Source organism: Lepisosteus platostomus, chromosome 20 (genome assembly GCF_059453375.1).
Source record: "Lepisosteus platostomus isolate fLepPlt1 chromosome 20, fLepPlt1.hap1, whole genome shotgun sequence".
NCBI classification, from domain to species: Eukaryota; Metazoa; Chordata; class Actinopteri; order Semionotiformes; family Lepisosteidae; genus Lepisosteus; species Lepisosteus platostomus.
This window is the reverse complement of record NC_142630.1, coordinates 9,063,584-9,076,205: the sequence shown is the minus strand read 5'-3', so window position 1 is coordinate 9,076,205 and position 12,622 is coordinate 9,063,584. Positions and strand designations below refer to the sequence as shown.

General features: G+C 40.0%; 1 protein-coding gene across 1 annotated transcript; it reads left to right on the top strand.

Moving 5' to 3' along the window:
• Positions 1-6,080: 6,080 nt before the first annotated feature.
• On the top strand, positions 6,081-12,258 carry LOC148644468 (uncharacterized). The gene is made up of 2 exons (XM_088613873.1): positions 6,081-6,276; positions 9,423-12,258. The coding sequence occupies exon 2, from the start codon at positions 9,428-9,430 to the stop codon at positions 11,771-11,773; it is 2,346 nt and encodes a 781-aa protein (XP_088469999.1). The 5' UTR covers positions 6,081-6,276; positions 9,423-9,427; the 3' UTR covers positions 11,774-12,258.
• Positions 12,259-12,622: the final 364 nt, after the last annotated feature.

Genomic DNA, 12,622 nt, shown 5'->3' with positions numbered 1-12,622 from the left:
CTGGCGAAACTGGAAATGTAAACAGCGTTTTGCTCCAGGTTGCATCGGAAATCACAGTCTTGATCATATTCAACAACTATTCCGATTGCATTTCTGACTGTGCATCTGCAAAGTATCTATGCTCAGACACGTTGGTTGGGAGTTGGTCTTTGTAAGTGATGTCGCTCATAGACATATCATTTCTCTATAAACTGGAATTCAGGTGATCTTAAGCCTTTTATTCCACCTTCTAAAACGTTGAAATCCTATTTTTGCACGTGCAGTATTTAACAGATCTAACAGATTAAATGATGAACGAAATTTGATTGGTATTCATGTGGAATACCGTTTTTTAAACGGTCTTATAGCTATGGAGTGTTACTGCTTAACGTGACTGAGAAAGCAACAGCAAATCCTGATAACAGGCGGGTTAAAGCGAAAAAGATCGACCTTACTAAGCATGGCTTTAAACAGAAAAACACGTACTTAAGGTTTTCTGTGCTGTTTATGTTCTTAAAATTTTGATCTAGGGTTTAAGTGTCATAGAAGGCATCGATGAAATGGCACATTAACGTGTGTTCAAATCGAATGTAGTTAACTATTATAGCTGTATCGACATATACGAAATATAAATGAATATACTGCTTTAATAGTACCACAAAGAAAATATTGCTTTGTTGCAATGAAGACGAGCGGGGGGGCTAACTATAAAGTGTATGTAATTACTATTCGTAAGGCGGACTTGCATTAAAGTAAAAAGTTGTTAACTTCAGAGTAAAGGTGCTCTCCCAACCAGGTCCGTCTAGTTTCTTGGTAATGAAAGTATTCCTGTCCCTTTTATCGCATTGATTCCAGTAACTAAAGATTAAAGATAATGGCAGACTATAACGTGCCCACTAATGGAATATCTAATAAAATTGCTTGCCTTTGGTTCCTGCTTTCCTTAAGAGTGTACAGTGGGACACAATACCGCCATCTTGTGGCACGAATAATTACGTGTTGTGCGGAATGACTCTCCAGTAAATATACACAGTACTCTATGTGCAAAATGTTCGTGTTAACTATATTATTATTTCAAAAACACATTTTATGCAAATCAATCACGCATCCAACCTATTATAAGAATGAGATTTCTAGTTTTCCATGTTAGTGTTTTTTTCTTTTCAGTTAAAGTATCCTTTTGTCAATTCTTCATAGGTATACTGGGCATGGTAACACAAAATAAGCATTGTACTATATATGTAATGATAGTAGATGAGGAGAAAGTGCTTTATATGGAGAAAAAAACTTTAGACACAAAATATTAATACTCAGATACTTTTATCATAGTAAGATTTTAATAGTCCTTAAACATCCAAATAAATAGCTTTACTGTAGGTAACTTAACATGAAGAGATAACTATTTCTAATTTTGTGAGAGATGCAAGTATTGATTCTGAAAAAAGTCCATAATGTTAAATCCTTTTAATCGTAAAAAACAGAAATGTAACACTATTATGATACTATGGTATGAAATTATGATATGGAATAGAAAAAATAAAGTAGTTGGGATTCTTTTTGAACAATAAATCGGGAATATTGTCTTCTCTTCACTGATGTACAGTCAGCTGTGAAGCATAATGAACGCCACACATGTACCCCGCTCTCATTAACGCTGTTTCTGGTATGTGCTTGGTCCACTTTGGCATGTATATCCAACAAAGAAAAACTGATAAAAACCCAACACTGAAAAGAAAACAACTCAGAGAATAGAGTGCATTATCTCACCCTTAGAATTAATGCTGTGATTACTGAAAGACACTTGAACACACCTGCCTCACAGGCTGTTGTCTGTGCTGAAAGTGGCAGACAGCTGTGGTACCCCATTATTACAATTCCCATAGGGCCTTCCTTATGGCCTAGTGTTGCCACGGCTACCGACTAAAGGTGGATGGCCGATTCTCTCTGGGGAGTGTTAGTATGCCAAGAACTCGGAGTCATGCACATGTTCCTGAAACTTGACCATCCCACACACTTCCTCACGACAGAATCCTGCCTGAAGAAGAAAAACGAGGAATCCATCTGCCGGGATTAGGGTATCCAAATGAAAATGCAAGAGAAATTTCATCCTTAAAAGGGTCCAACATACTCCTTCCTTCTTTTCTAGTTTAATGCAGGACCTCACAACTGTTTCCGCACAAATACTACATCTTTTATAAGGTACAATAAAATGTTTTAGTTGCTCATGTTAGCTCACATTTCAGTGTAACTACGCAGACAAGCCACCAGAAAGCAGTGTGTCCAAAATAAGAATCAGAATGAAACGAATGAGTGGAGGAGATCTTTTGTTAATGTAAGCTAGCCAGTATGTTGATATTAAATTATCATCATATTACAGGTTTTCTTCTAAAAATCTGCTACTTTCAAGAAATCTTAAAATAGAAACCTACATAAAACTCAGACAAAAGAGACTGTCATTTCGCCAATATCCTGGTGTCTTTATCTTGTCAGATAGCCTTGTGAGAGGCTAAGCAAAGCTGGGTCTGGTCAGTACTGGGAATAGAGACTTACAAGAAAAGCCACTTTAACTATTATTGGTCTCTCTCCACTGAACCTGAATTTCCAACTAATGCCCCAGTGCCCTGACCAGGGGATCTGCTGTAGGAAATAGTGGTCCTGACTACTTGGTCTTTAAAGTTTCCATGTTTGGAGGAGAAGGGATGTTGACTCCAGTTTCCTCCAGTCTGCCTCTTAATTTAATTGGTTAATTTAACTACTTTGCCTGATCTACTGTGTAGTGGAACTGCTGGAGCATAACGGTTAACTGAGGAATTAGGGTGTCCCCTCCTACACAATGTCCTTTAGGGGCCTTTGGAATCCCATGAATACAATTATTTCATTTTCAGTCACTTTCCACTGACACACTACAGCATAGATTGTAATTTTGTCCAAAGGTAAGTGAATAAAAATGTACTTAGCTTAGTGTAGCTTCTGGTTGCACTAATTAACCCTAGTACTTACCAAGCTATAAATGAATAAAACTGTAAAGTGCATAACTACTGATCAACATACTAAACAAGAAGCTATAAATGAATAAATCTGTTCAAAAATCAAATAGTGATACATTGTTATATTCCCCTGTAAATCACTTTTCAGGTGATGTGCCTGTCTTGTTCTAGGTAATGGTGGGAATGATGTTATTTTTTAAGCATACATTTCCCCTCCCTGGAAACCTAATGAACTCATTATTGAATGCGTAGTACCTAGTTTTTTTTATACACTCATTGACTGAAAACTCCCATGGGAAGGACATTCTCATTTCATAAAAGTTTGGAGTTTGGAGCTGTATAATAACCAAACATGTAGGATGAAGTATTTGGTTTTCAAGTATTCTGACAAAAATAATTACGCATTTTTTGGAGGATCTAGGATCTATAGTGGTTTGTTGCCCTGAAACACATAAATAATTGCCAACAATAATTTTGTGCATTTATAGTAGGTTTAATCTAAAAAGAAAGTATTTTCTCCAACACTTCCTATGGTAGGTCAGTATACCGAGACACAGGGTAGAATTCTCTGAGTTATAACATTTTATTCACTTTGGCATATTCAAAATTTTATTGAATGTTATATTCTAAATATTTTACTGGCATCTTGAGAATGTTACTATGTTTAGATAATTGTATTTGTTAATGACAAGAGTAACGTTTTCTACATTTAATAGGTCTAGTCAGTTCTCTAATGAGAAATATAAAGATGGGGCAGGTTTAATGCAGCTTTGGTGCAATATGCAACCATTGAAACTATGAATTTCCTTTTGGGCTTTGTTCATCTTTTTTGGGCGGATTTGGTTTTTCTGTTTCACCATAGTGAAGAAGATGAGGAAAATTAGAGATGTTTGAGTTGTTACAATCTGTTATCATTGTGATAATATTTATGTTGTTTTAAACAAAGTTCTCCTCTGAGGTCTACTGTCCTTGGCACAGTGGCGCAGTGGTGAGTTTTGGTGCCTCGCCTCTCTGGGGCCTTGGGTTCAATTCCTTGGCTGCTATCTGCGTGAAGCTTGTATGTTCTTCCCGAGTTTGCATGGGTTACTTCCGAGTGCTCCAGTTTCCTCCCACTTTAAGATCACTTTATTAGTCGTATACAATTTCTTGCATTAGGAATTTGTCTTTGCGCATACCCCAGCTTGCTCTCCATGAGACACACAGGCACACAGATGAGGAGATAGAAGCTTGGGGTCAGAGCGCGGGGTCAGCCATATATACGGCGCCCCTGGAGCAGTTGGGGTTAAGGGTTCAGGGGCCGAACGGAGTAGGATTCCTCTGCCAGCCGCAGGATACAAACCGTCAACCTTCCAGCCACCGACGCAGATCCTTAACCACAGAGCCACTGCTCTGGCCTGGCATGCTGGTAGGTCAGTTGGCTTCTGGGAAAATCTGGCCCTGGTGTGAGTGTGCGTGCGCATATGCTTGCCCGTCCAGTCCAGGGTGTATCCTGCCTAGCACCTGCTGCTTGCTGGGATAGGCTCCGGCTTCCCTTTGGCTCTTGGATAAAGGATATAGATGGATGGTCTCCCACCCTAATCCTCACCAGGCAAAGCTTTCCGTAACTTCGGAGACGTGACAAGATCGGGCTTGAAGGTGACAAGCCTCCTGTCGACCAGTTAAAAACGTTGTTGGAAATATCCAGCACCAGCATAAAACATTTCCAGACTTTAAACTGCAGCCATTTATATTGCGTTCCAGGGTTTAGAAACGTTTAAGATAGGTAGACCCTCATAAGCAGGGTCCAGGCCAAGTCTTCTTTAACAAATGACATACTGGAGACGCAAAGCCATAACAAAAATGAGCCACCTTTCATTCCTTTATTGACAGCAACGCTGTCAATTACCACCAGGAAAATAAGTGAGAGTGAAAGGTGGTTCAATATTGCGGTGTGGGGATGTGCCCAGCCCTCTGTAAGAATGCATCACCATTATAAAAAGGCAATGCTGCGCAACAGAACTACATCACTTTCAAAAATCAGTTTTGCCTGAAGACAAAAACAATTATTTACAATTGGAGCTGTTCTGGAAAACAGCTCTCCTTGAAATATGTCCCAGACAGTGCAATAATTATGTGATAATAATAATTGCTTACACGTCTATAGTGCTTTTCTGGACACTCCACTCAAACTTAAAATTAAGCTTAACTGGAGCTTCCTATAAATTGCTGTTAATTTATAGGCTTTTGAAATGCAGCTCATGGATTCACTCCTATTACTTAAATCTTTATTTTACATTTGGCCTTTTCTTGTAGGAACAATCCTCAGATATGTTCAGGTTTCATGTTTTTATAGTTGTGCATTGCTTTGATGAACAAGCCCCCAGAACGCCCGGCAAAAAAAAACAATCTGAACTGTTATCTTAGCCTTCAGACCAGCCTTTTTTTTGGAACACGTCAAAAGATTGGAAGAAAGTGGTTTTGAACAGTGTGTAAATCAGAAACTTTGAAGGTTAATGACATAGGGATTTGCTTACTTAACCAGAGTCCCATATTGACAGAGTAAAGGTACATGTAAAAGGGCTCATAAAAATAAAGTTCTAATTTATTAAAGCGCGGTTAATAGCAGTTTTAGAGGGGGGGATTCGAAATAATTCGTCAAGGGATCTGAATGAAATGACTTGATGGAAATACAATTATTCATTTTACGCAAAGCAGCACATGTACGTTTTTAATTCCACAAGAATGAAAGTTCTTTAACATTGTAATAGCTCACAAAGTCCTAGGAAATTCATTTTAGTCTTGATGGCAGCGAACCTATTCATGGTCCTCCAGAGTTCAATTGTTTCTCCTCTTTTTTTTTCCTCGGCCAAGGGGGGTGGTCGCTGCAGTACGTTGACAAATTATGCAAACGCTTACGGGGGGGAGTGGAAAAAAACTAAATCGGTAACTTTGATGTACAAAAGACTGTTGCTATAGCAATTGCTTAGGAAAAAAATGAGGGTATTATTCTCAAAACGAGTAAAACCCCATTTAATCTAGAGAAATATGCACCGAGAGGGGGGGGGGGAGGAATGTAGTGAATGGGAGGGGTGCAACGGGGGAAGGCAGGAGAGATTTTGTTAGCGACAGATGTCTAGCAAATAGTAAGTAAAGAGGAGGGGAAGTTTGCGAGAAGCCGCGCAGTCCTGGATTGTACCTCAGGGAGGGAGCGTGACCGGGTGCAGCTGTCAGTCTCGACTCCGCTCCGCTCGCAGTCGGTGCTCGGCTTTGCTGGGGAGCGCGTCAAAGCCTCGGGTCTCTCCTCGGCGTTTCGTCCTAACCAACAAACCAGGTGGGGTTTCAGAGCTCTTCTTCAGCGAAAAACGGCATTGAAAACAGGCTGTGTTTTATACCATTTTGGCGAGTTAGGAAAGGGGCAGCGGGCTGGGGGGTAGCAGATAATGGCACTGAACTGGGGGAGTCCGACTAGCGCCCCTTTGTTCTCCAGCCATGCGTGTTCGCTTCTTACAGATGAGCAGATTTACCAGTTCAGCATTTTGTGACCACCGGCTATACCTTGGCGTATTCTGCCTCTGAGCACCGAAAAGGGGTTTCTTAAGACGTTCAGTACATTTATAACTCCGTGAAACGTTGTAATACATGCGAATGTTTGTGTAACACAGAAACACTGATTTCAGCTGCTGCATGATTTATTAGAAGAGGGCATCCGGTATCAATGAAGGCAATTTTAGAGACGTAATTTATATCTATACGGCTAGATGTTGTTTTCACAGCTGATGAATTTGACCGGTTTGACCAGTTTTACAAAGCGTTATTCTGAGTCATGAGGAAAAATGTTAACCTCGACCGTTCCTGGTTCTCTTATACATCAGTATGCATTTCGCTAATCGTTTAGGTCAGAGGATTAGCTAATCAAATGCACACCATCCAATCAATGGAACAAGCCACTTGTTCAAACCGAATTTGGATTATCCGTTGTCTTTAAGAGTGGATATGTTTCTACTGCCTTGGTGGGTTATGAATAACTGTGGATTTAAGTGTTAAGATGCCTTTCAAACTTCACACCTTTTATATGCGCATACCAGCATTACTTAGGGCTTCCGCTGGTCGTTTGCTTCTGGGGCGTTGAACGCGAACCGGGAGGGGGAGGGGACATTGAAGTAGCTTATCGTTTCAGTTGGTACAACTGCCGATTTTGGTTTTTGTTTCTCATTCCGGAGGGGGGCGGCTTGGGGATTTAGGGCGTGTCGTTTGCCCCTTTTATGTAGAATAGTGTTTTAACACCAAGTTCATAATTTACCATTACAACTCGCCGGTAACTGGGCTGGTTTGCGAAGTCTGATTAGTCTTTAACCTGGAGGATTTAACTTGAATTAAAATGGCTGGGCAGAACAACATCTTAAACCTGACCAAAAAGTTAAAGACATTGTACTGGCTTACTGTACGAATGTGCACGCTCTTAAGGGTTGTTAAGTATTTCTTTAATGCGGTATTAGACTTTGTTTTGTCGTCCACTTAAGAACAAGCACATAACGGAGGACAGACCTTGCAGGACAGCGCGGTTTGCGTTACTAAAGTGAATGCATTTAAAACCTGTTTATTTCGTCACGTACAGTATCTGTCTCCCAGCTTGCAGACGCAGAATTGGTAATGTGGAAGCTGATGCTGCATTCAGCTCCGGCGCTTTTGTGCAGCTGACATTTCATTCTCCTCTAGCTGTTGGGTTCATAAAGCCCATTAATGCTTTAGGAGTGAAAAATGTCGTTTTAAGGCTGCAATTTGTAAGAATTCTAACTAAACCGATTGAACTCAATATGTCCAATCCAGGGAAACAAACCAGCCAATTAAATTAATTGGCACTCTTTAGCGCCGTCCCATTTGAATAGAGTAGCTACGCATATAATAACTCTTGGGGATACAATAGGGAACTGGTAGCAGTAATTAAGCTATATCAGGATCTGGAGTAATTTCCACACAGCTCACTCAATACCCGGTAGCTCAGCTTGACTGTCCCGATGCAGCACTAGGGACAGCTCCCATTACACATGGCACAGCCCAATTCCTGCCGCAGCCAGAAGTCGATGCATCTTTACATGGTGAATTAATATACTGAGTTGAACGACAGTGTTTGATTTAGTAAAAGTCAAATATAAACATGCTATCGTGATACGTTACTGAATGTCGATTTTGGTATGCTTGGGATACGGGCACGTTTATTCCACCAATTTTAGCTATTTTTAGTTCGGAATTAAGCAAATGCACACCACTATCTCCTCCGTGTTGAGGGCATAAAACAAGACGGGTTGTGAAGGCGTTTTTTCTCCTCGGGTTTATATTCCCAATTTGCCCTACTTTAATTTTCGCTATTTCTGTTTCTACGATTGAAAAAGCAGTGGTAAGCCAATTAGGTAATTATTTAATAAAACAATTTACGCGACGTAAAATCTAGATAATGCAATAGCCTAATATTCATCTTTGGTTATATATATATATTTGAATTTTCTGTTAATTGTTCCGAAACCGTGTAATTCTATAAATTAGACTGATAAAATATATATTTTAAAAAAATCTATAAAATGTAAAGTATATACAGTATGGATATGAGGAAAAGTGGCTTCTCTACTGCACTAAGGTATGCTAGAACAGTGTGTCAAAGTGCATGTAGAAAAATGACAAGGTGGCATAGATAAGCTCTGCTCTTACAGGAGACTGGCACCGAAAAGCTAACCCCTGAGTCTTAACACGTGATGTCTAGCTCCTCGTGCTGTTTCACATCCACTTGTTTCAGTTTTTTCTTTCTGCTGCATGAGCAGGCTTTCGTTCCACTTGACCACACTTCCTCTCATGGTTTACAATGAGGAAAAGTACCAGAAAAACATGTTTTGTTTTTTTTCCTTTTATACATACTGTAATACTGTCCCAGCAGCAGGGTACACTACCTGATAATAGGGTCACCAGCACTGGTCCTAGGGGGCTGCAAGCTCTTCTGATTGTTTTTCTTTAATTGAAACTATACAGTAGGTACTGAAATTAATACCAGAAGATAATCTTTAGCCAGTAATTAAACACTACTAATTAAAAAATGTACTGGGACATACCACGACTATGGTTGGTTCTACACCCTTAAGGGCTTCTTCTGTGGAGAACGTTATCTAAAACTATGCCTAGTTCACAAGTCAACTGATACACTTGCGTCACTATCCAGTGTGTGACAGTTATCCTCCAGAATAAGGCAAATACAGCTCCCTTTATTATGATATTCTAAAATAGTCAATGGTGAGCAAAAAGAAGTACCACTTCAGTTCCTGAATGGCTTGTCTTCAAAAACTGGCTTGTGTAGATACACATTGTGTTTAACAGATGAAGAGTTAGATGTTAGATGTAGGTAGATACTACATCTGGTTTCTTTTGGGCCAGTGGACTGCAGTCAAAATCACAAACTCACTCTTTGAAATAATTCTGCTTTAATGCTTCTAGGAAACATGGGAGGTAAGCTGAGTAAGAAGAAGAAGGGGTACGATGTCAGTGACCCAAAAAGTAACAAAAAAAGCGAGACTGCAGAAGGCCAAGTGGAACAAGATGAGGCCCCCGAGAGCAAAACTGAAACTGAAGGACAGGCAGCTTCTGCTGAACAGCCAGCTGACACCAGCACATTAGATGTTTCCAAAGAAACCCTGGAGGAGAAATCAAAGATGGAACCTAAAGCTGAAGAGGAACAAGCTGTTCAAAGACAGGAAATGGGTCAAGAAGGTGAAGCCAAGACAGAAAATGGATGTACTGAACCTGCAAAGGAAACTGCTGCTGCAGAACTACAAGACACAGTGGCACAAGTCACAATGACAGAAGAAAAAGAAAAGGAAAAAGAGCCTATAATCAAGGAGGCCAAAACTGATCAAACACAGGAAATGGGCCAGGCAGACAACACTAAGGAGACTGAAAATAGGGCAGCTCAACCTACAGAGGAAACTGCTTCCGAATCAAAAGAGACTGTGCCTGAATCTGCAAAGAAAGAGGAAAACTCAGAGCAGGAAAAGGAATCTGATGAAACCATCAACCAAGAAGCACAGGAAAGCCCAGATGCAAATGGCATGAAAATAGAACAGCAGGCCCCTGTAGAAGAAAGAGATCCACTTTCACCAAATCCAGTGTTGGACTCCCAGTGTATTGAAATTTCTCCTATGGAAAAGTCAAAAGACATGCCTGTAACAGAAGAGGAGAAAATCACTCCAAAACTACAAGAGACTGTTGTCCCAGTTTTAGATGCTAACTTAGAAAATAAAGAAGCCTCCCAGGAAGTAGGAAAATGTTCAGGGGAGGAGACTGGAAAAACAGAAAGTGCTTCCCCTCTTACTGGTGTGACACCAGAAAGCTCCTCTGTAGCATCTGAAGAAACTACAAATGCCAAAACCAGTTTGGAAAATACTGAAATCCACAAAACTGAGCCTATCACCAAGGCCTCAGCAGAAGAGGAAAAGAACATACTGCCAGCTGCACCAAAAACTGCAGATCGCAGTTCATATCCCAAAGCTGAATCTGAACTTCCAAACATGCAAAAGGAGATTAACACCCAGTCACAGGAAACTGTGGTGAAATCAGAGGATGTTATCCCTGAGGAAATGGCTAGTAAATCAGAGGCTGCAAATGAGGAATCGCATTCTGTGCCCAGCCACACATCTGTGCCTATTTCGGATCCAGTACAAGAACCTGTCCCAACAGCTGAAGATGAAAACAAAACTGAAGATGGAAAACCAACTGAAGTAGAAGCTCTTTCATCTTTCAATGAAAACCCTTCTGTTAAAGAAATTTCAGAAGAAATTTTCCAGCAACAGTCAGAAAGCACAGACGATAAAGAATCATCTGCTACAAAAAATGAAAGCATTACTGAAAATGCCCAAGATGCATCTCCTGAGGTCACCAACAGTGCCCACTTTACCTGTATCGATTCCACAGAGGCTCAAACAGGGGCAGAAAAAAAGTCAGAAACATGTAAATCTGAAGTACCAGATGCCGAGCACAAAAAAACCATGTGTGAGTCCCAAGAAGTTGAGAACAATGAGTTAAATTCCAGTTTAGATACAGGAAAAGATACTGCTTTTGCCCAGGCTGAACTAAAAAACCAAGATACTGTTTGTGCCAATTTAAATGAACAGCCAAAAGAAAACACAACCCCAGCTCTGAAAACTGAAACTATACCAGAAATAATTATTTCAGAGTCTCATTCCAATAACGAATTCCCTGAAGATGAAACCTTAGAGTATGCCATCGAGTCTGAGAAGGCTGTCAATAGCCATGCAGATGGGGTCTCTGAAATGCATGAAAAAGAATCTAGTACTCCCTCCCCTGCTGAGAGTGAGGCAGTCAAAGAGATGACCTCAGAAACTGAAATCGGACTAACCACAGCTAATCAAGAGGTCAATGCAAAGGACGCTTGTGCTAACAGCAACAAAAGTGTTCAGGCAGTGGACACGGAGGTTCAGAATGAAGAAGGCAAAAAAGATATCTCGACAGAGTCTGCAGAGCAGCCCAAAGAAAAGCTAGTGGAGTCTGCTGAACTTCCTGAGCAGGTGCAACAGAATCAACAACAGAATGGTCCTCCTGAGATTCCACCTGCAGAGCAGGCCACTGAAATGTCTGCCAAGCCCCAACATGAGGAATGTGTGAACAGCATTAACAAGGAAGAAGAATCCCCCAAAGAGCCGAACCCTCGGAATGGTGGTGAATTAAAAAAGAACTTGAATCTAACCGATGATGAGGAAGCTTCTGAACCCAGCAGTGAAATACCAGACGCCTTAAGTACAGCTGCTGGAAATGAGATTGAATTGGCTTAAGGTAAAACAGTAACTCAACAGATAAAGTGAAACAAATTATGTACAGACACCTTGAGCTTAATAATAAAGTATATCATAAGCTCTTGGATGTTCTGGGTAACCAAAAAAATTAAACCATTGAACTCAATGGCAAGAAACTAAGAATAAAATAAGACTGTTCCTTACCTGGTTTTATTCAGCAGAATAGATGTTTGTGGTGTGAATGAAGCTGACGGAATGTTTTCAAGAGTGAGAGTTGATTTAAAAATGTGAATGAGGAATGGATTTACTAGTATTTGTGAAGCAACTTCTACGTAATTATTAAAACAATTAATTGGTATGGTATTTAAATAGGATCTAATAGAATTTAGACATTTGCATATCCTTCAGTTAATTCAATAAAAAGGAAGCAACTTTTTCACATTTTCATAGTGGAATCAAAACTGTTTAGGAATGTGTATTTTAACTTCAAGTGTGGTTTTTGAAATAAAAGACTATTGAACAAAGCTTCTCTTGTGATTTTTATAGATTCTTTAAAGGAAACATTCATTGCCCTTAGTTTTTGTGTAATCTGCTTGAGTGTCTAATCTTTACTAATGACACTTTAAAGTTGAAAGCAGCCATTTGGAGAGTTATCTTGACCGAGTACTAGAAGACAGGTGTATGCAAACAGATGGAAAAAAAGTCATGGAAATACTGTTAGGTGTTTAGAGACCTCCTACAAATTGAGTGAACTGTGACAGTATTTACTGAGAAGAAATATTTAAGGGGAAGGATATAGACTTCCAATGCTGTCCTCCAGAAGCTAGCTCTCCTGGTTTTATGCCACAAAGACCTTGAAGTTTTACACTCATTCCATATAGCTAATTT

Excerpts from the sequence above, each read along its gene's own strand:
- LOC148644468 (XM_088613873.1), top strand. The coding sequence starts at position 9,428 with ATGGGAGGTAAGCTGAGTAAGAAGAAGAAGGGGTACGATGTCAGTGAC.